Consider the following 23,524-nt stretch of genomic DNA (forward strand, 5'->3'; position numbering starts at 1 on the left):
AGGAGGGAGCCAAGTGTAAGGTGTCGAAATTTGCTGATGACACAAAGATAAGTGGAACAGCAAATTGTGCGGAGGGTGTAGAACGTCTGCAGAGGGATCTAGATAGGCTGAGCGAGTGGGCGAGGACCTGGCAGATGGAATACAATGTTGGCAAGTGTGAGGTTATCCACTTTGGTAGGAATAATAGTAGAGGGACTACTATTTAAAGGGCGAAAAGCTGCAGCATAATATGGTGCAGAGGGACCTGGGAGTCCTTGTGCATGAGTCGCAAAAACCCAGCCGACAGGTGCAGCAGGTGGTCAGGAAGGCAAATGGGATGCTGGCCTTCATAGCGAGGGGGATTGAATATAAAAGTAGGGAGGTCTTGCTGCAACTGTACAGGGCACTGGTGAGGCCGCAGCTGGAGTACTGTGTGCAGTTTTGGTCACCGTACTTATGCAAGGATATTTTGGCCTTGGAGGGAGTGCAGAGGAGGTTCACTAGGCTGATACTGGAGTTGAGGGGGTTGAGCTATGAGGAGAGGCTGAATAGACTGGGCTTGTACTCGTTAGAGTTTAGAAGGATGAGGGGGGATCTTATTGAGACATATAAGATGATGAAAGGGATGGATCGGGTAGAGGTGGAGAGGTTCTTCCCGCTCAGAAAGGACAGCAGGACTAGAGGGCACAGCCTCAAGATAAAGGGGGTTGCAGTTTAGAACAGAGTTAAGGAGGAACTTCTTCACTCAAAGGGTGGTGAATCTCTGGAATTCTCTGTCCGTTGAAGTGGTGGAGGCTACCTCGCTAATTATACTTAAGACGCGGGTAGATAGGTTTTTGGTAGGCAAGGGGATTAAGGGTTATGGGGAGAAAGCGGGAAAGTGGAACTGATCCACTTCAGATCAGCCATGATCTTATTGAATGGCGGGGCAGGCTCGAAGGGCTAGATGGCCCACTCCTGCTCCTATTTCTTATGTTCTTATTCAGAAGTCTGACAGCAGTAGGGAAGAAACTGTTCTTGAGTCGGTTGATACGTGACCTCAGATTTTTTTCCCAATGGAAGAAGGTGGAAGAGAGAATGTCCGGGGTGCATGGGGTCCTTTATTATGCTGGCTGCTTTGCTGAGACAGCAGGAAGTGTAGACAGTCAATGGATGGGAGGTTGTGTGATGGATTGGGCTCTAGACGTGAGGGGCCGAATGGCCTAATTGTGCTCCTAAATGTTATGATTTCATTACTATGATGAAATGATACTCCTGTTAAAGAAACAAATACAGCAGGCAGACCAGATAACAAGATATAATTTTTCTTCATTCATTGCAGAAGGTTAACATCTCGCGTGTTGATGCCACTTACAGGTGTACAAAATAGTCCAACAAGAAGATCCATTTTTATTCTTTCAGCAGAATTTCACTCCAGATAATTTATGCTTTTTATCCAATGTTTTCCACTTTCCAAAGTCAAATTTCTATCCAACACATTTTAGATTTAAGCTTGAACAGCAGATCTTTCTTCTTTGCAAGAATCAATAGTCTCTGCAGCAGATAACAAATCATTCCGCAAGTCAGCTCATCCTGGGTGAGTGGAAGCTCCTTGCCGTAATTTTGAAAGCAGCTTGTTCTCTGAATACCCCTTTCCTATTCAGCTCAGGAAATCAGAATGTCATCTATTCACTCGTTATTTGGAAGAAGCCAAATCACATCTGTTCTCACCTTTTTATCAACGTGACGGCATTCATCCGACTTTGAGGCACAAAGTATTATACTGTTACCCGAGGAATCTTAAGTACAAACCTGATTATACCGCATTGATCTTGTACTTGAAGATGTTATGTTCTGGGATGATGACTGAAAGTTTTGGTTACGTCAGTAAAAGCTCGTAGAATTAAGCACAAAAAATTCTGCAGTAGTCACCATTTATTAATTATATTCAAGAAACCTCTAATTATTACCCAGATAAGAAGGTCACAGTTTATAATTAACTGGAACATTCTGCAACTGAAGGAAGCCATCAGTTTGATAATAAAACACATAGTGTAATATAATTTGTTGACATATTTACACACCAACCGACTCACAAACAGCTTCTTCCCTGCTGTCATCAGACTTTTTAATGGACCTACCTCACATTAAGTTGATCTTTCCTTACATCTTAGTTTTGACAGTAACACTACATTTTGTACCCTCTCCTTTCCTTCTTTCCTGTGTACTCTAAAATTGGTCTGCTTTGTCTGTTTGGTGTGCAAAAAGTAATACATTTCACTGTGTAGAATCATAGAATCCTACAGTGCAGAAGGAGGCCATTCGGCCCATCAAGCCTGCACCGACCACAATCCCACCCAGGACTTATCCCCACAACCTCATACATTGAACCTAGCTAGTCCCCCTGACACTCTGGGTCAATTTTACAATAACCAATCCACCTAACCCACACATCTTTGGACTGTGGGAGGAAACGCACGCAGACATGGGTGAATGTGCAAACTCTGCACAGAGAATGACCTAAGCCAGGAAACGAACCCAAATCCCTAGTGCTGTGAGGCAGCAGTGCTAACGACTGTGCCACCTCAATACATACAGCAATACACGTGACAATAATAAATTGAATTAAAATCAGACATAGTTCAGCATATATCCTGCATGATTGGTACAAATGCATTTAACAAAGAACCCTTTCGTACATTTACACTCATGGGAGTGTGTAAGTGTTTAAGCATTTTTGAAAAAGGTGTGCAACTTTTGGATGGAAGGTTACCAGACTGAAATGCCATCGCTTGTCTCCTTGGGCACTGCCTGACTTGCTAACACTTCCAGCATTTTCTATTTTTAATTTAGATTTCCAGCTCCTGCTGTATTTTGCCTTTGCAACTTCCTTGTGCCTGTCTGAAAGGGAACTGTCTGCCAAAAATTAGCTTCAAAATTGTCAGTCTTTGGAAATAATGTGTCACAGCTTGCTGTGAATGCAGGTTTGAATGACAGGATTAAAACAATAATAGTTCTTGCTGTTCCCAACAATGATCCCTGCCAGTTGGAATGTAAATCACATCAGGACATCATTCAATGGGATACAGACCTCTTACCAGAAGAAAGTGTTCTGAAGTGCATAAGAGTTTTACTTTGAAGGGAGTAAGGTAAATTGTTATTTTCATGTCGACCCTTAACAGATATTTTTGGGTGATTTTATGTTCGTTGACATGGAGATAAAATAGTTTCCCATCCTTCTTAAGTGTGCAAGGAACAAGTTTGGTCAGGTGTAGCATCATTCCATTGACTGTCCAATAACGTGTTTCACTTCAAGCTCCGATGGCTCCACTTTCTGAATTTTAACTGGGGTTCTTGGCAACATCATTTGGGACTTGGCAATATCACCTGCGCCATCAGGAAAGTGAGTGATCAAAATGGTTTGGCACAGCTACCAACGCTGAAAACAACAACCTGAAATAACCCCTGATAACCACTTCATATGCAACGCTTGGGGCTGAACCTTTTTTTATTGGTCATTGTAAAATTGACCCAGAATGTCAGGGGGACTAGCTAGGTTAAATGTATGAGGTTGTGGGGATAAGTCCTGGGTGGGATTGTGATCGGTGCAGACTTGATGGGCCGAATGGCCTCCTTCTGCACTGTAAGATTCTATGATTCTATACTGATGTTGGAGTCGCTGGCTGAGGCAGCATTTATCACCTCGTCCATTCCTGAGGACGTTTAAGAGTCAACCACACTGCTGTAGATCTGGAGTCACATGTTGGCCAGACCACTTAAGGATGACTGATTTCCTTCCCTAAAGGATATTAGTGAACCAGGTTTTTTTTACATCAATTGGCAATGGTTTCATCGTTAGACTTTTTTACTTCCAAATTTTTATTGAATTCAAATGTCATCACCTGCCGAGGTGGGATTTGAACCCAAGTCACAAAGACACCGCTCTGGGTCTCTGGATTTCTAATCCAGTGACATTACCACTATGCCATTGCCTCCCCTCTGATGGATTCAGCCATCAGCAGAAGTACAATATATCAGGGATTGATGCTGGGACCTTTGCTGTTTATAGTATATGTATTTTTTTTGGAGGAAAATGTAACTGGATTGATTAGTAAGTTTGCAGATGACACAAAGGTTGGTGGATTTGTGGATAGCAATGAGGACCATCAGAGGATACAGCAGGATATAGATCAGTTGGAGACTTGGGCAGAGAGATGGCAGATGGAGTTTAATCAGATAAATATGAGATAATGCATTTTGGAAGGTCTAATTAAAATAGGAAATATCCAGTAAATGATAGAACCCTTAAGAGTACTGATTGGCAAAGGAATGTGGATATACAGGTATTCAGGTCACTGAAAGTGGCAATGCAGGTGGAGAGGGAAGTGAAGAAGGCATATGGCAGGCTTGCCTTCATTGGCCAGGGTATTGAGTTTAAAAATTGGTATGTCATGTTGCAACTTTATAAAACCTTAGTTAGGCCACATTTGGAATATAGTCTTCAATTTTGGATGTAGAGGCTTTGGAGAGGGTACAGAAAAGAATTACCAGGATGTTGCCTGGTATGGAGGGCATTAGCTATGAAGAGAATTTGGAGAAACTTGGTTTGTTCTCACTGAAGCAATGGAGGTTGAGAGGACACCTGATCACAGAAGTCTACAATATTATGAGAGGCATGGACACAGTGAATAGCCAGAAGCTTTTTTCCAGGGTGGAAGAGTCAATTACTAGGGGGCATAGGTTTAAGGTGTGAGGGAAAAGGTTTAAAGGAGATGTGCATGGCAGTGCATAGTGGGTGCTTAGAACTCGTTGCCAGGGGAAGTGGTGGAAGCGGATATGATAGTGACTTTTAAGGGGTGTCTTGACAAGCACATGAATAGGATCGGAATAGAGGGATATGATCTCCCGAAGGGCAGCGGGTTTTAGTTAAGCCAGGCAGCATGATCGGTGCAGGCTTGGCGGGCCGAAGGGCCTGTTCCTGAGCTGTAATTTTCTTTGTTCTATATGAAACTACCCCCACAGATTTGATTTGCTCGTGTCCACCATTTTATGTAGATTTTTATTTTATTCATTCGTGGAACATGGGTGTCACTGGCTGGCCAGCATTTATTACCCATCCTTAGATGCCCTTGGAGAGCAGTTGAGAGTCAACCACATTGCTGTGGCTCTGGAGTTACCTGTAGGCCGGACGAGGTAAGAAGGGCAAATTTTCTTTGCTGAAGGACATTAGTGAACCAGATGGGGTTTTCCGACAATAGATAATGGTTTTTAATGGTCATTATTTGATTCTTAATTCAAGATATTTTTTATTGAATTCAAATTCCACCACCTGTGATAGTGGAGTCAGACACTTTAGGGACTTTCAAGTGGTTATTGGACAGGCATGTGGATACAGAGTGGGATACCTTGATCTTGGGTTTGGACACAACTCGGCACAACATCGAGGGCTGAAGGGACTGTACTGTGTTGTACTGTTTTATGTTCTATGCTCTATGTTCATCTGCTGTGGCGGGATTCGAACCCAAGTCCCCAGAACATTAGCTGAGTTTCTGGACGAATAGCCTAATGACAATATCGCTAGGCCATCACCTCCCTTATGTGAAAGTACATAAGGATACCATCTATCCTTATTTCAGTTTAAGGGAGTCGACAGCATTCTTTCAATGCTAAATGAGTGCCAGTTGGAGTAGTTTAATTATTTCATCTCCTGTCTCTATGAAGAAGGGTGAAATGGTCAACACTAAATTAGGATCCTTGCAGCAGCTCCAAACATTTTTCCGCGCCTCTGCAATTTTCACTCAAACTCTCCTTAAATTATTGAGTGAGGTTGTAGTCTTTCATAGACATTACACCAGGAAAGTTTTAAGTCTACACAATAACTTGTTGGACTGTTTCACCCTGCAGGATTTTTTTTTGTTCTTCTTTCTCACAAAGGATTTGGGAAGAGTACGATTAAGGGATATGTCTTAAAGTAAAATATGTTCACAAAGGTTTGTTAAAAAAAACAGGTACTGTGATAAAATGTTCTTCAGTTGCTTCCCTATGTGGACAATATGCAGTTTGTTAGCTCGTCTCAGTAATTCATGAATGCACCCATCCATAGTATTGGCAGCTTCCAACATGTGTTTCTGGTATCAGGCTGTCAGTGTAGGGAGATAAGCAGCAGACATGTGTAGTCAGTGCTTTTCATGTATCAATGGAAATCTTCAAAAGCAGTTGGGTCCTACAAGGGCTGTGAGAATTTGCAGGTTTTCAATCTCTTCCGCACAGGGGCGGGAAGCAATTTCTTTTGCCGAGTGCAAATGTTTAATTCACTCGCCAAAATGGCTAATTGTTTATTTTCACTGTTGATAGAACAAGAATAAAGGAACCTTTAACCAGGCTTCTTTCAATAAACTGAGAATGATTGATTTATTGTGAAACAGAACTTTTTTTTAAAAAAAATGCAATTTGCAAAACTGGTTAACATACAATTTGCAATCCTGATGAGTATACTCCTTTAAATCCCAGCATACATAAACGTCAAAACAATAGAATCGCTGCAGAGGTTGGTGTTTAAAGGGGAAACAAAAACACGTTTTGGCCAATTGGGAAACTTAATGAAAAAGGATAAAGTTTGAAGGGTTTTGGCACTGTTAATCTGATGTTCCTATGTGTGAAGATGGGTCACTTGTCATGGTAGTTGGCTCCAAGTTCTTTCCGAATGAACTTTGATGCGGAGGAAGAGAACAGAATGAGAAAGATTTCCCTGGAATTTCTCTCTCTCTCTCTCTCCCTCTTGTCTCAGTTTCTCAGGCCTCCAAATACAGAGGAGACAGACTGAGATAATTATCTCTAGCTAGATACTGATGACCTCACTGAATTTCAGACAAGGCAGGGAGAAAATAAATTATACAGCCTTCCCTTTCTGTTTTATTCCCACAAATGAGTCCAAAACACAAGCTCAAGACAGAAACTTCTCTGAGTCAGGTGGGTGATATCCAGTAAAATCACCAGGAAAGCTTCTGAAAATGTTTTTGTTTTTATTCCAGTAATTAAAGCTCCAGTCAGCAAAAGGGTCTTGTCTCCTCAAGTGCATTGCTGGTCATTTCGCTGAAGTCATGTAACTTTTTGCAAAAAGGCAGCTTGCTCACAGTCCAAAGTGAACTTATCACCTTTGGAAAAAACCCAGATCAGATCCCAAGAAAGAGTCCAGATACTTCAGTGTTCTTCCAATTGCTTTTTAATTGACAGATAGTTCTTGAGATATGGATTCCTAGCAGTGCGGTCTGGTTGCAGCATGTATTATCAGACAACTTTCTGTCTTAACTCAAAAGCAAAATACTGCACATGTTGGAAATTGGAAAACAAATAGCAAATGCTGCTGATACTCAGCAGGTGAGGCAACAGCTGTGGAGACAGAATCAGAGTTAATGTTTCAGGTTGATGAATTGCAGGGCAATAAGTGGCAAAGTGAATGCTTCACAGCTCGAGGGATCCAGCTTTCCTTGGGTGACTGTCTGTGTGGAGTTTGCACATTGTCCCCCTGCCTGTGTGTGTTGCCTCCCGCAGTCCAAAGATATGTAGATTAGGTGGATTAGCCATAAGAATCATCACCACAGTCGCCAGAGGGGGTTTCACCTCAACAGTTTCCACAAATAGCTTAATGAATCTTTTTGAAAAGTGGAACCTTGATGGCGTTGCGGAACTTGAAATCTTCCTCCCAGATTTTTGTTGCACGGTCTGAGTTTGAGTGAGAATTCATAACCCATCAGTATTATAGATTTCTGCAAGAATAGTATCCTGACCACATGCCTTGTTATTCTTCTTCCGTTGGATCACTTCTGTGTCCAAGAAAGTGTTAGATGGAAGCTCAAACTTAATATCTTAAGCTGCCAAGGGTTTGTTTTGACGGTTTTGACTGACACTGTGGACTGCCAATTGAGAATCATAGAATCCCTACAGTGCAGAAGGAGGCCATTCAGCCCATCAAGTCTGCACTGACTACAATCCCTCTCAGAGAACGTGCAAGCTCCACACAGAGACCCAAGGCTGGTATTGAACCCGGGTCCCTGGCGCTGTGAGGCAGCAGTGCTAACCACTCTGCCACCAATGTACCAGCATTTCCGTTCCAACAATTTCTTTCCTGCTCACAGATTCAAAATAAATGGGCAATTTTCTGGCTGGCAAGATGTAAGGAGTGGCGTACTACCAGAATCTCTGCCTGGGCCACAACTTTTTTATAATTTGTTTAAATAACTTGAATGAAGGAATGTTGCCAAATTTGCTGATGACAGTAACCGTAAGTAGGAAAGTAAGTTGTGAAGAGGACATAAGGAAGTTACAAAGGGCTCTAAGATGAGTTAAAGTGAGTGGGCAAAGATCTGCGAAATGGAGTATAATGTGAGAAAATGTGAAGTTGTCTCTTTTGAATGGAAGAATAAAAAGGAAGCTTATTGCATAAATGGTGAGATTGCAGAGCTGTGAGGTGCAGAGGAATCTGGATGTCTTAGTGCATGAATCACAGAAGGTTCATATCCAACTAATTAGGAAATCTATTGGAACATTATTTTTTATTGTAAAGTGGATACAAAAGTAGGGAGGTTATGCTTCAGTTGTACAAAGAATTGATGAGACCATGTCTGGAGAGTACTATACAGTATTGGCCTCCTTACTTAAGACAGGATGTAAATGTATTAGAAGTTCAGAGAAGGTTTGCTGGATTAATACCTGGAATAGGCGAGTTGCCTTTTGAGGAAAGGTTGCATAGGGTAGGCTTATACCAGCTAGAATTTAGAAAAGTAAGAGATGACTTGATTGAAACGTGGAAGATCCTGAGGGGCCTTAATAGGGAGGATGTGGAAAGGATGTTTCCCTTCTGAGAGATTCCAGAATGAGAGGTCACTTAAGTGGTCACCAACGCAAGATAGAAATGAGGAGAATTTTTTTTCACTTTGACGTTCATGGGCCTTTGGAACACTTCCTCAAAAAGCAGTGAGAGCAGAGTTGTTGAACCTTGTAAAGGCAAAGCCAGATAGATTCTTGATTAACAAGGGGTAAAACCGGGGTTCGGTGGGAACATGGAGCTGAGGTTACAATCAGATTCGTCATGATCTCACTGAATGGTGGAGCAGGCCCGAGGGGCTGAGTGGCCTACCTCTACTCCTGATTTTATGTTCATAAGTTTGGATTGTTGCATTGTCTTTGAGAAAGATGTTGTTGTCTTCAGCTCGGAGCAGGGAGAGAAAATTTAATTTTGGTCAGAGATTACTGATATCCATTTTTAAAATCATTATGGAGCAATCAATACATAGATCAAGATGCTGATATTTCATAACCTTTTAACAGTGCAGTGTAGTTTTACATACATAACAGCACATGTAACTATTGTTACTCACAGTGAACTCAGGCCTAATATGCGTAGGGTTCCGTTTTAAGATACTTTCTAAAACTTTGATCGGTCATCATTTAACCTTCAATCAGTTAGACATTGTTTTAATTTTGGCAGTAGTTACTCTTCCTCCCCAGAAAATAGCCTTCTGCCCTTGGTGACCTGCAAGAAGCTGTGCATAGTCTGCATGTCTACATACCAATGGATTTCATTGGCCTTTTCTAACCAACACTTGCGTTGACATATTTTTCTCTGAGCTTCAAATCTGAGTTGTATTCCTCTCATGTAGAGCCAGGTTGACATGTAATGAAGGTTCAGCACTCTCAATCACAATGTTTGTGTATTACACATTTGTGATGAGCAGTTTATCCTGAGGTGGGGGGTTCCGATCCCTGACCCCAGACAGAGCATCTCCTATCCTGTGGGGTGACTGCCTTGAGATGGGGCAGGATTTCAGAGGAATCTCTGACATTGAGACAGAGCACTCCGGCTTGTCCTGGTCCACAGGCAGCGTTGGGAAAGTGCTTGGCTCCTCACCAAGGCCTTGTTGTGACTGCCAGCTTTACTGAGGGTACATTTAAACCAATATGGCAGGTTAAAGTTGAGGCTGCGAGCCTCATTAACATTTTCAAAATGGTACCTCCTCCAAGCAGGCTGGTTAGCCTCCCCTTGTCCCACCTCAGCAGACACCCTAAGTTGCTGGGTTAGAGCTGACTATCCGACGCACTCGGTTTTTCCCATTTAACTCATGACCCATACTGAATCTGATATGTTCACTCACTTGATTTAATTATGTCATAAATAAGCTTATATTAACACTGCAATGGAGTTACTGTGAAAATCACCGAGTCGCCACATTCCGGGCTCTGTTCACTGAGGGAGAATTTAGCGTGGCTGATGTGCCTAACCAGAACGTCTTTCAGACTGTGGGAAAAAATCAGAGCACCTAGAGGAAACCCACAGAGACATGCAGACTCTGTACAGACAGTGACCCAAGCCGGGAATCGAACCTGGGTCCCTGGCATTGTGAGGCAGCAGTGCTAACCACTGTGCCGCCCACATTTTAAATCCAATCACAGTAGCGGTGCAGATAGGATGTTGTATTTGGCTTTTACCAGAAATCACTCTCCTGGGGCTGTCTGTGTTGGAAAACCCGCTCACCTGACGAAGGGGAAAAACCCCGAAAGCTAGTGGCGTTTGCTACCAAATAAACCTGTTGGACTTTAACCTGTTGTTGTGAGACTTACTGTGTTTACCCCAGTCCAAAGCCAGCATCTGCACATCTTGACAAACTTTGGCCAGGATTTTCCGCTCTCTCCCCTGATGGGTTTCCCGGCAGAGGAGGCAGGCCATGATTGGTCGGCAGGTTCCATGATGGTGCAGTCAGCGAACAATGCAAATGGACATTGACCTTGGCGGGACCAGACGATTCCGTCGGTAGCCAATGGTGAGCCCCCTCCACCAGTGGAAATCTCACTGCGGGGGCTGAAAAAAAAACACAACTCTTTGGTTGGTGATTGGGATTTATGAGTAAAGAGAAACCACTTTGAAAAGTTGAATTTGCAGCAATGTGGGTGCCGCAAATGATGCACTGCTTTTCTTGTGGCAGTTTAAACAGGAGAGCAAAATGACATGATTTATCAGCTCTGCTTACACAGCTCATTTAGCCAGGAATTAATGATTTCTGCCCCTCCTCCCGTATACCTGATGTGACTGCAACTTTGAAAGTCCTGGGATAAATACTGCAAGACAAAAGGGTGACTTATTCTTAATCATTTGACTTCATCAAGGGCTTCCAAACTAGTGTGGACCTTGGTCCACATAGAGAGTAGAAGCAGGAGTAGGCCATATAGCCCTTTAAGCCTGCTCCGCCATTCATTATAATCATGCCTGATCATCAAATTCAATAACCTGATCCCCCTTCCATCCCATAGCCCTTGATCCCCTTTAGCCCCAAGAGCTATATTTAATTTCTTCTTGAAATCAGCCAATTACTTTCTGTGGTAGTGAGTTCAACACATTCAGCATCCTCTGGATGAAGAAATTTCTCCTCACCTCAGTTCTAAAAGGTTTCCCCCCTTGTCCTCCAACTATGATCGCTCATTCTGGATGCCAGAACCAGGCTAAATGAGGCAAAACTTTAATGAGCAGCATGAGGAGGTTATAGGACAGGGGAGATATAATGTAGGAAATGTGTTTCAGTTGTATGGTCGCAGTGCCATTTGTGAGTTTGCATAAGCAATTCCTGCCTCTACTATCTCCAGCATAGTCAATTCTGCCTTCCATTATCACCAGTGTAGCCAGCTCAATGTAATCTATATCCACCGAAGGCAACTTGTAATGTGGAAATCGTTCTGCTCCTCCACTTCCAAAACTGTCTTTTCCATTATCACATTTCACCTCCTCCATCACAAAGACAAAATGGTCTAATGTCAGATTTTCTCCTCTCCTTCCATGGCAACTGTGCTCTGTTGTCAAATGCACTCTTTTCCATCTCCACCACAGTCCGTCTTCCTGTCAAACAGCATTCCCTCTGTCATTCAGAACTCCTTTCCCCTCTCTCAATTATCATCTCCTCCTTCTTTGAGACAGCCTGTTCCCAGTGCCATCAACCAGCTCCTCCATCAGGAGGAGAGTTGGTTGCTTTCAATTGCTCTCCCGAAATAGACACACACAGGCAATCAATCCACAATCTCTGCACGGCTGGAGCCCGAGACAAATCACAGAATGTAACCAAATTGTACAGGGTTGAAGATTGCTAACTGTCGTTTGACACGTGTTAAGTATTTCTCTTCATTTTTCACCTGTGTCAAATGACTATCCTGCAGACAGTGATGTTATAGGTGATGGGATAGAATAAATAGCTCCAGTACTGAAGGTACATTGTTAACCAGTTTAAACATTGAAGTGGAGATGCCGGCATTGGACTGGGGTGGGCATAGTAAGAAGTCAGGTTAAAATCCAACAGGTTTATTTGGTTGCAAAAGCCACTAGCTTTCAAAGCACTGCTCCTTCATCAAGTGAATGGGATTTCAGTTCACAAACAGGGCATATAAAGACCCAAACTCAAATTGCAAACTAATGGTTGGAATGCGAGTCTTTACAGGTAATCAAGTCTTAAAGGTACAGACAAAGTGAGTGGAGAGAGGATTAAGTACAGATTAAAGAAATGTGTATTGTCTCCAGCCAAGACAGTTAGTGAGATTTTGCAAGCCCAGGCAAGTCTGGATTATTTGAAATCACGAGCTTTAGGAGCACTGCTCCTTCAGCAGGTGAGTTTAAACATTGTGAAAGTGGATATCGTGCCCTTCATATTTCAGTGCAGACATTAGTCTGAACACACATTTCCTTTTTTCCTAATGTCAATCATTTTAAGGTTTTGCCATTTACAAATAACAAAAACAATATTCTATACATAAACAGAAAATTCTGGAAGTCTGCAGTCAAGACAGGTTAATGTTTCAGGTGGGGACGCTTCCCGAAAGAATCTTCCCAGTCCATCATGCAAAGCAGCCTCCCATTCATTGACTCATTCACTTCCTGCTGCCTTGGAAAAGCAGCCAGCGTGATCAAAGACCCCACGCACCCCGGACACACTTTCTTCCATCTTCTTCTGTCGGGAAAAGACACAAAAAGTTTGAGGTCACGAAATAGTCAACTTAAGATTAGCTTTTTCGCTGCTGCCATCAGATGTTTGAATGGACCAACCTTACATTGAGTTAATCTTTCTCTACTTCCTAGCTATGATTGGAACACTACATTTTGCAACCTCTTTTCTCCTTCTCCCCCAGTACTCTATGAACAGCATGCTTTGTCTGTATATTGTGCAAGAAACAATACATTTCACTGTCTTCCAATACATGTGACAATAAATCAAATCAAAGACTGAAATCAAGGGTGATTCTGGATTCACACCTATTTTCAGATATTATATATGTGACAACAAAGATTGTTATTATACTCAAACAAAAACAAAAAATGCTGGAAAATCTCAGCAGGTCTGACAGTATTTGTGGAGAGAGAATAGAGCTAATGTTTCGAGTCTGGATGATACTTTGTCAAAGCTGAATCTAGCTCTGACAAAGGGTCATCCAGACTTGAAACGTTGGCTCTATTCTCTCTCCACAGATGCTGTTGGAGCAGCTGAGATTTTCCAGCATTTTCTGTTTGTGTTTCAGATTCCAGCATCTGCAGTATTTTGCTTTTATCTTAGTTATTCTACTCTGCTGGTTTGAAAAGAAGAATCACATCCCTTCCTGCTTCTTGTTGCTTTTCTGTTATTATTTTTCATGCCTGACTTTCAATCATTACTTTGATCATGAAGCAATGCAAGGCTCTCAATCCACTAACTCAGAACAAGGCCACAGCGATACTGGGTCTGCTTTGTAGTCAGCTATTACTTGTCTGCTGCCTGACTCACTTGTGTCTCTTTTTACAGATTCTCATAACGAAGCCTCTTAATTAATTGCCTTTCAGAGAATTCATATTTCCCTACAGGTTTAAGGTTCACATGGATTAGAAACAAGCCACGGATTCCTGTATCCACAGGATAGCTATCTCACCCGTATTGTTATTTGAAAAGGTATTTTGTTAGTCCACTGGCAGACACACCTGAGGTTTTGCGTGTGGGTTTAAAAAAATAGCCCGCATCGTACAACGCAGCCTAAATTCAGTCTTTGAAGATTGTCATCCAGGTTTTTCATTTGTTCCGAATGCTGTGCTGTACTTCTGACTGATACTAATCACTGTTGTGACATTAATACAACTATGAAAATGCACCTTATATATTTAGATTTGGGAAACCCATATTTTAATAATAGTGACCAACCAGTTGTTATTGATTGCAGCATATGAATTTATCAGCCATGATCGAATGGTGGAGCAGATTTGATGGGCCGAATTGCCTACTTCTGCTCCTATATCTTGTGGTCCTATGGACATGGCATATGAGACAGTCTAATTTACTTGGCATTAAACTACATATCGAGACCTAAGTTCAGCATTTGAGTCTATTTCCCCACCCCTGCCAATTTTTCAGCTAATACATACACATTTAGGGCTAGATTCAAGTTGGCCCCAATCTTTCAACTCGGGGATGCATGTTAGTGCTTTACTCATCTTCCAAGTCAGCACGTGGGATCAAGGAGGCAAATCGTGGAATGTCTGTAGTGCAGAAGAGGGCATTCGGCGCATTGAGTGTGCACTGACTCTGACAGAATATCTTACCCAGTCCCTCACACCTGCCCTGACCCTGGAACTCCATACACATTTCCCATGACCAGTCCACCTAAGCTGCACATCTTTGGAATGTGGGGGGAAACCAGAGCACCCAGAGGAAACCCATGCAGACATGGGGAGAATGTGCAAACTCCTTACAGACAGTAACCCAAGTCTGGAATTGAACCCAGGCCCCTGACACTGTGAGACCATGTTGCCCTATGTTACCAAGAAGATGCAGGCAAGCTTAAAACAGAGCAGACCATGCATGGCAATTCACAGGCAGAACACTGGACATATTCTCTTCCACCTTATTCCATTGGGAAAAAGATACAAAAGTCTGACGACACAAACCAACCAATCCAAGAACAGCTTCTTCCCTGCTTCCATTCGTCTTTTTAATGGACTTAATTTGCATTAAGTTAATCTTTCTCTACACCCTAGCTATGACTGTAACACTACATTCTGCACTCTCTCCCTTCTTTCTTTATGTACGGCATGCTTTGTCTATATAGTGTGAAAGAAACAATACTTTTCACTGTACACTAATACATGTGACAATAGTAAATCAAATCAAAAATGGGAAATGGGTCCAATTGTACCAATATCAACCATTTACAGTTTGTACTCAACACATAAATCAGCCCTTATTTTTGGAAGGATTTTTTGAAGCTTCAAAGGTTGACTTTTACACCACGATCTATGATACTCATTTATTTTTTATTCACATTTCTTTTTCTGTAAATCAGAAAGGGAAATCTTGATTCTTGGACGTCTTGGTGCTTAAGTTCCAAAACACTTTTTTTCTAATTCTCTCCTTTAGCTGAATGTGGGGCCTCTGTCACTGGAAATGAAGGAATTCTTCTTTCACCCAATTACCCAGCTGATTACAGCAACAACCATGAATGCATCTATTCCATTCAAACACAGCCTGGTAAAGGAATACAGTTGAAATCGAGGACATTCAGGCTCCAGGAAGGAGATATTCTAAAGGTAAGCACAGCATTGTTAAAATGGCATGCTTTGAAGTGTAAAGATTTTCTGAGGACTCTCTAAATATCTGCACAGAGCTGCATTTCAATGTCTTTCTTGTGTACAGTGGCAGCTAATGTTTTTACAAGCTATTAATTCAGTGATTCTTGCTTTGTAACCTGATATAATTAGGTGGAGGGTGGAACATTTTCAACGAGACACGATGAACTGAAGTCAGTTTATGGAAATCTCAGTTTCAGGCAAAGTCAATGATCCCCTTAAGCAGAAGGAGGCCAAAGTGTTGAGACAGCAATACAATATTATCAGACTCCAAGCTGAAGAGAAACAATAAGGAGCTGAGGAGCAGCATGATGGCACAGCGTTTAGCACTGCTGCCTCACAGCATCAGGAACTGGGTTCAATTCCGCCCTCGGGTCACTATCTGTGTGGAGTTTGCATGTTCTCCCCATGTCTGGGTGGGTTTCCTACGGATGCTCCAGTTTCCTACCACAGCCCAAACATGTGTGGATTGCGTGCATTGGCCATGGTGGATTGCCATTTAGTATCAGGGGATGAGCAGAGTACATACGTGAAGTTACGGTGATAGGGGCTGGGTGGTATTGTTGTTAGTGCAGACTCGATGGGCCAAATGGTCTCCTTCTACACTGTAGGGATTCAAAGATTAATGCAGAGCAACATCAAGGAACTGAATGTACAATAACCTCAGGGTGGTGAGAAGTGCATGAACAAGGGTCAGGGGAATGGGTCTTAGGGAAACAACTGCACACTAAGATACCGAGATATTCACATAATTGCACTCAGATGGAAGAGTTATCAGTAACTTAGGTATCCAGGACAGCAAACAAATGTTCTTACTGATGATTTATGAATGAATAGACTCTGTGCAGGTGGATAGGGCGGCTATTACTTCAACACCGAGTTACTGTGGTCGCTTCCAAGTGCAAAAAGATCAGTATGAATTTGACGTGCTGGTGGTACAATGAGGATAACCTGTGGTATCTGGTTTAGTCGGGTTTTACACAATTTGCTGAGATTTTCCGGTCACGCTCACCCCAAAACCGGAAAATCCTTTCCGAGGTCAGCAGACCTTTGCATCATCCGCCCCCTGGCCTCTACGTGTCTAATCAAGGGTGTAGCAGAACTGTGAGTGTATTGAATCCAGTTAAGGCCCTTGAGTTATCAGAATATGTCAATGATGCACTGAGGTCATTGGAAGATGATAGCATTTTTATATTTTGTGTGAATTTCTGTGTTCATCGGTGGATAATGGAACTTCTTCACTCTTTTGCATCCATTGTTATCATGAAGTATTATCACACAGGCTAGAAGGCAGAAGAAAACTCCCCCATGTTGACCCATCAGTGTAACTTACATCTCGTCCAATCTTAAAAGAAAGAACTTGAATTTATATAGTGTCTTCCAGAACATTAGGGTGTACTAAAACACTTCAGAACCAATTAAGCAATTAATAAAATGTGATCACTGTTGTGATTTCAGAAATATGGCAGATAATTTCCATGCAGCCAGCTCCCAGAAAACTAAATATCCTGTTTCATTTACATTTGTTGCTGGATACAATTGACCAGTGCATTGGGAGAGCTCCCTGCTAAACTTTAGGCAGTGCCATTCTCTCAGAAAGGGAGTTGGGACCATGGCTTCATACCTCGCCTGAAAGGCAATCAACATTTTGAACTTCAGCACTCTGAAGTATTCATCTAGATTATGTATATCATAGAATCCCTACAGTTCAGAAGGAGACCATTCAGCCCATTGAGTCGGCATCGACCACAATCCTACCCAGGCCCTATCCTGTAACCCCACGTATTTATCCCGCTAATCCCGACACTCAGGTTAATTTAGCATGGCCAATCAACCTAACCTGCACATCGTTGGACTGTGGGAGGAAACCGGAGCACCCGGAGGAAACCCACACAAACACATGGAGAATGTGCAAACTCCACACAGACAGTGACCCGAGGCTGGAATTGAATCCAGGTCCCCGGCGCTGTGAGGAAGCAATGCTAACCTCTGTGCCTATCCTCTGGCCTGAATTTCATGGCCTCTTACTGATGGGTTTTTAGACAGGGAGGGAGTGTGAACTTGAAGGAATGGGATTCCTTTTGGGTTCCTGCCCACCCTTTGTCTCATGATAATTTTACATTGGAGTGGGCACAGCTTTGGATGAGCCATCTGCCCTCTCCCCATTTGGGACCCTTAAGTGCCCAATAATTGGCCAGTTAAGACACAATTCCCACCCCACCTCAGTCTCGAGGCTGACAAGAGGATTTACCTGGTTTGGGGAAGCTCGAAAATGAATGGGCTTAGATTTTAAGTGAGAGATGGGGTGGGATCTTCATCAGAAGCTCCCTTTCGACTTTGAGCACCCGCATCCTCCTCTTCCTCAAACTTAAGATCTAATAGCCACTGGACATGGTTGACACCCCACCCCAGCCTCTCCCCTGACACCCTAAATCCATCCTTTCCACTGTTAAGACCCAGGCCAGAAACTCCAAGGTATTTTATGAAGTTAGTCTGGACCCGAAGTTTTACATTTGATTTTGGCATGGATAAGTATAAAGTGTTTTACTCCAGGTGTGATTCAAGTAACCCCCTCGGAAGCTTTTATAAAACAAAGAACTCAAATAAAATATAGCTAAAAGCATTAACGTAACTTTTAGCAATTACAGAACTGAAATGTGACACAGTATGACTCCTAACAGCTAGTTATTCCTGCTGTTCCAAGTCAAACAACATCCCACAGATATAAACCCTTCTTCAGACTGAGCACAAAAAGCAAGTGTGCCCACATGATGCTGGATCTTCAATGTTTTGACACTTGCTGTGAATTCATTCTTTGAATCTTGGATCAAATCTCTGAAGGTTCCAGCCCTGGAAATTTCAGAAAGCCCCTAGAGAGAGAGTGGCAGATAGACATTACATTCTTCCACCAGCTCCTGGCAGCAACTGAGAAACAAACTAAAAAATTAGAATGCTCTGTTCAAAAGAAATCTTGTTCCCAGGCAAAATTTCATCCCTGACCTGTCAATCATCCTCAATCAAACTCCACTCAGCACTTCCAGGGGACACTTTAAAACTACATAACATTGCACGGTGACGCAATGGTTAGCACTGTTTCTTCACAGCACCAGGGACCCAGGTTTGATTCCTGGCTTGGGTCATTGTCTGTGTGGAGTCTGCACATTCTCCCCATATCTGCATGGGTTTCCTTTGGATGCTCTGGTTTCTCCCCACAGTCTAAAAGTCGTGCTGGATAGGTTCATTGGCAATGCTAAATTCTTCCTCAGCTTACCCGAATAGGCGCCGGAGTGTGGCGACTGGGGGATTTTCACAGTAACTTCATTGCATGTTAACCTAAGCCTACTTGTGACTGATAAATTAACTTCAACTTTAACTTTCAGTTCAGATTAAAAATAAACATGATGTCAATTATACTGCTTCAATAACAAAGATAGCTGCAGACAACAGTGTCAACAAGTTCAAGAGCCTGCTGGAAACATTCTGTAGGGAAATGTGATCAAAATATACCTCTTAAAGGCGCAGTATGGTCACACCAAACCCACCAGGCCTTTCCTACCCTGTCCGCCCCTGGATCAGGTAAATTTACCTTGCCCTCCAGGGCTTAGGCTCTGCCACTGTCATGAAGTTTCCCTTTTGTTCACTGTGGCCCTTCTCTTTGCCGGGACGAGAGAGCTGACGGCCAAACTGGCAGGACTTCCTGCTGAGTGAAGGGCAGAAATCCCGTCTGCTGCCAATGAAGCTTATTCGAGCTTAAAATGACTGTGGGGCATTCAGAGTCAATGTGGATGTGTTCCCCACTGATTCAGTGGACAGCGGGAAGGTTAACCCCACCAACCAAACTATTCAGGCCACTAGATTGGAGAGCAAACATACAGCCTTCTGACAGAGTGCTGCCTAAAAGCCAGGATTGGTGCCATTATAACTACTTAGAAAAGTGCCTACTATTTAACCAGGGTAAAGGAGTATATTTACACAATAGTTTCTTTCATAACTGACATAGTGTGTGATGTTATTTGCTGTGGAATCATGTTAACCCAGAAAGGGGCAGAATTTCTCCAAACACATTTCAGATAGCCTTATAATCAGCAGTCAACAGAAGGATTCATTCGTCAAGATCAAATTCAAGCCCTGGTATCAGGGAAGAAAGTACCTTGTTCAAACATACAGTGCATTTTAATGCACGATGACAGCACTTTCATTATTTTGATCTACTTTGCTTGAATATTGATGCTTTCAAAATGTTCACTGTTCTCCTTCTGGGTAATACGGGTGTGAGTACGATGGAATGCAACCTGACACATCAATGTAGTGAAGTCAGATGTAAGTGTAATGTAATGATACTCTATCTGGTACCACATTCCGTTGAAGCTTCTTAAAAAAAGCTTCTCAAAATGCTTCCCCCACTTCACAAACAACTGAATCAATTTTTTGGCATTGTCTTTTCTGCCAACTATATCGCTTAGACACCAATGAGATCGGTGTCCTGTTAACATTCTGAAATAGAAATTAGGAATTGGGGCAGTTTGTTAATTGGAGACCTTTCACAAAACTGAAATCAACAGATAGATAATGATGGGCTAACCTCCAAACTATTAAATTTCTGTCTCCAAGGCTCTTCTTAGATGTATAATAAATACCGGCACTGTATATCTATATACACTACATATACTAAGCCCAGATATGCACGGTGGATAATTTAATCCAGGGTACAGGAAAGCACACAACCAGTTTGTGATCAGGAGAAAAGAAATCTTTTGGATCTTAAGGTGTACTATCATTTAAAAATACAAAGAAATGAAATATTTTCGTCATTAATTACAGTTCTTGTCAGTACGGAAAATAATTCTTCACAGAATCTCCCTGACAGATGTTTGCTAGGTCCAATCCTATCATTGAAAAATACAAGTTTTTTTAAAGTTTATGTATTAGTGTCACAAGTAGGCTTACATTAACACTGCAATGAAGCTACTGTGCGAATCCCCCAGTCACCACCCTCCAACGCCTGTTCGGGTACACTGATAAAGCATTTAGCATGGTCAATGCACCTAACCAGTACATCTTTCAGACTGTGCGAAGAAACTGGAGCTCCCAGAGGAAACCCATGCAGACATGGGGAGAATGTGCAGACTCAGCAGAGATAGTTACCCCACGTTAGGAATTCGGACCCGAGTCCCTCGCACTGAGGCAGCAGTGCTCCTTATCTTATAAAGGGTATACTGGCACTGGAGGGGGTGCAGAGGAAATTCACTTGCTTGATCCCAGAGTTGAGAGGGTTGGCTTATGAGGAGAGGCCAAGTAGACTGGGACTATCCTCATTGGAAATGAGAAGAATGGGGGGCTTTTATAGAAACATATAAAATTATGAAAGGAATAGATAAGATAGAAGGAGGCAGATGGTTTCCACTGGCTGGTGAAACTAGAACTCAGGAGTTTAGCCTCCAAATAAGGGGGAGTGGATTTGGGACTGAGTTGAGGATGTGTGAGATTACAGGGATTGGACTAGGGTGGGATTGTTGTCAGTGCAGGCTTGCTGGGCCAAATAGCCACCTTCTGCACTGCAAGGATTCTATGAGCATCCATGACATGGTTCCAACAGGTTGATAATCAGTATACTAATCCTTCCAACATACCCCACTGTCACCAAAGAGAAAAAAATGGTATGTGAAGATACAGAACATGCTGATGGGAGTTTACCCTCAGTTGGCTGTGAGAGTCACCAGCAAAATCTTTTTGGATACCTGAATATGAAAAATTACCACAATTTGGCAACAGCTGGCACAGCATTATCAAGCTAATGTTAAAGTTCATTTATTAGTGTCACAAGCAAGCTTATATTAACACTGCAATGTGCAAAAACAATGTGCGAATTAGAAATGTGATACTGCTGCAATAGGGTTTGTGCTGCAAAAGGTGAGCTTAAAGCACATTGTGAAGGGAATATTGTTATTACTTCTCTGCCTGTAATCTATTTTATTTTCCACTTGTGCATGCCGAATGCCAATTTGAAGTGCAGGAAGCAATAACGATTCAACTCCCCAAGTTGAGATCTTTCATGTTGATGACACAAAAATGGTCATCCAAAGTAAAACAGCCTTTGTTTCCAATATGTGTGCTCTTCAAAGTTAAAAGATGTTATAACTGGAGCTGTGAACACACTTCCACAATGAACAAAGCAACAACATCATGAAACACTCCAAGGTGCTTTATAGGAGCATTACAAAACAAAGTCTGACACTGACCCACATGAGAAGACATTAGGTCAGAAAACTAGGGGCGGAATTTTCCGTTTATCTTGGGGCAGATGTTTCGAACTTGGGGCCAAGGTGGTCGGAAAATCCCACCCAAGATGTTTGGCCAAAGAGGGTAGTTTTAAGGAATATCTGAAAGGAGGAAGGAAAAGTAGAAAGGTGAGGAATTCCAGAACTTGGGGTCTGGTCAGCTGAATGAGTGGTCACCAAAGGTTAAGCGATTAAAATCTAGAGTGCACCAAAAGTCAGAATTAGGGGAGAAAGGGAATCGTGGTGGGTTGAGGAGTAGGAAGAAACTAGAGAGATAGAGAGGGGAGAAGTCACAGAGTGATTTGTAAACAGGAGTTACTTGACCAGAAACTAATATAAGTCAGTGCCACAGGGATGATGAGGGAACTGGAATTTGTTATGAGGTAAATGTGTGTAATAGAACTTTAATGACCTTAAGTTTACGGAGTTAAGAATTTGGGAGAATGAGCCAGTGGTGTGTCAGAATTGTCAAGAGTCAAGAACATTTCTAAGTCAGATATCACCAATATGATGCTGAGTATAATTTTGTACTACAAAATTTCAGTAAAACCTAAAGGATTTCCCATTTTTTTGCACCCTTTACCACCAGGTAGCACATATAGTGTTGGCGGCAGTGGATCCAAAATGTCCTGCCAGCAGGAAACTTCTGCATCAAATTTTTAATCATAGAATCCCTACAGTGCAGAAGGAGGCCATTTCGCCCATCAAGCCTGCACTGACCACAATCCCCATAACTCCATGTATTTACCCTGCTGGTTCCCCTGCCACTAAGTGACTATTTAGCATGGCCAATCAACCAAACCTGCACATCTTTGGATTCTGGGAGTAAATTGGAGCCCCCAGAGGAAACCCACTCAGACACAAGAAGAAGGTGCAGACTCCACGCAGCCAGTACCCTAAGCCCAGAATCAAACCCGGGTCTCTGGCGCTGTGAGGCAGCAGTGCTAACCGCTGTGCCACCCCAAATCTTGAAAATAGATAAAATATGCCACGTTGGTTTTAATGTAATTTGCAAGAATAATGGTGTTACGCTGGTAAAGTATCTGGCAGATCTCATTTTTGAAAGGACTTTCTTTGTAGACTGCATTGTGATAAATTATTAACATTAGCTATTGTGTCAGCTGTGAGCTGCAGCAAATGTCAGCTGGGTGACAGTAGACATTACTTGGAGTGAATTGCTTCAATCCAGTTTGACCAATTATCCCCTGATTTGGTGCATTCTTAATAAAGGAAGAGAGTGGCACTGTGAGAGGAAGATTTATTTTGTGCAGTGGAACTATAAGCTTGACATTCCTCAGCGTAAACCTTGGACACAGATAAACTGCACACTGTGGTATACTCTTCATACCCTTCACTTATGTTCCTTTTCTTGGACTTCCAGATTTTTGATGGTAAGGACAGCTCCTCGCGATTGCTTGGTACTTTCACCGGATCAGAGATGCTTGACACCATTCTGAACAGCACATCAAACAGCCTGTGGCTTGAGTTCATCACAAATGCAGAAAATACGAGCAAGGGATTTGAGCTCCTTTTCTCAAGTAAGTGTCAGATTAAAGATGGTTGAGAAAGTGTGTTGGATGAGGTCGCGTAAGATCTAGTGACTTTGAAGTTCATTTTTGATTCATTTTGATGAGATTCTTGCGGATGCTGAGTGTTATTGATCCCTTGG

General features: G+C 42.4%; 1 protein-coding gene across 1 annotated transcript in view; it reads left to right on the forward strand.

The window, feature by feature from the left end:
- Window positions 1–23,524, forward strand: part of csmd2 (CUB and Sushi multiple domains 2) — a 1,720,603-nt gene that overhangs the window by 1,345,173 nt on the left and 351,906 nt on the right. The window contains exons 22-23 of the mRNA XM_080211135.1: window positions 15,369–15,538; window positions 23,237–23,393. Coding sequence (XP_080067261.1) covers window positions 15,369–15,538; window positions 23,237–23,393 — 327 coding nt within the window. The remainder of the gene's footprint in view (window positions 1–15,368; window positions 15,539–23,236; window positions 23,394–23,524) is intronic.

The sequence above is a fragment of the Carcharhinus amblyrhynchos genome, chromosome 24, assembly GCF_965287045.1.
Source record: "Carcharhinus amblyrhynchos chromosome 24, sCarAmb.v2.hapA, whole genome shotgun sequence".
In the NCBI taxonomy this organism is placed as follows: domain Eukaryota; kingdom Metazoa; phylum Chordata; class Chondrichthyes; order Carcharhiniformes; family Carcharhinidae; genus Carcharhinus; species Carcharhinus amblyrhynchos.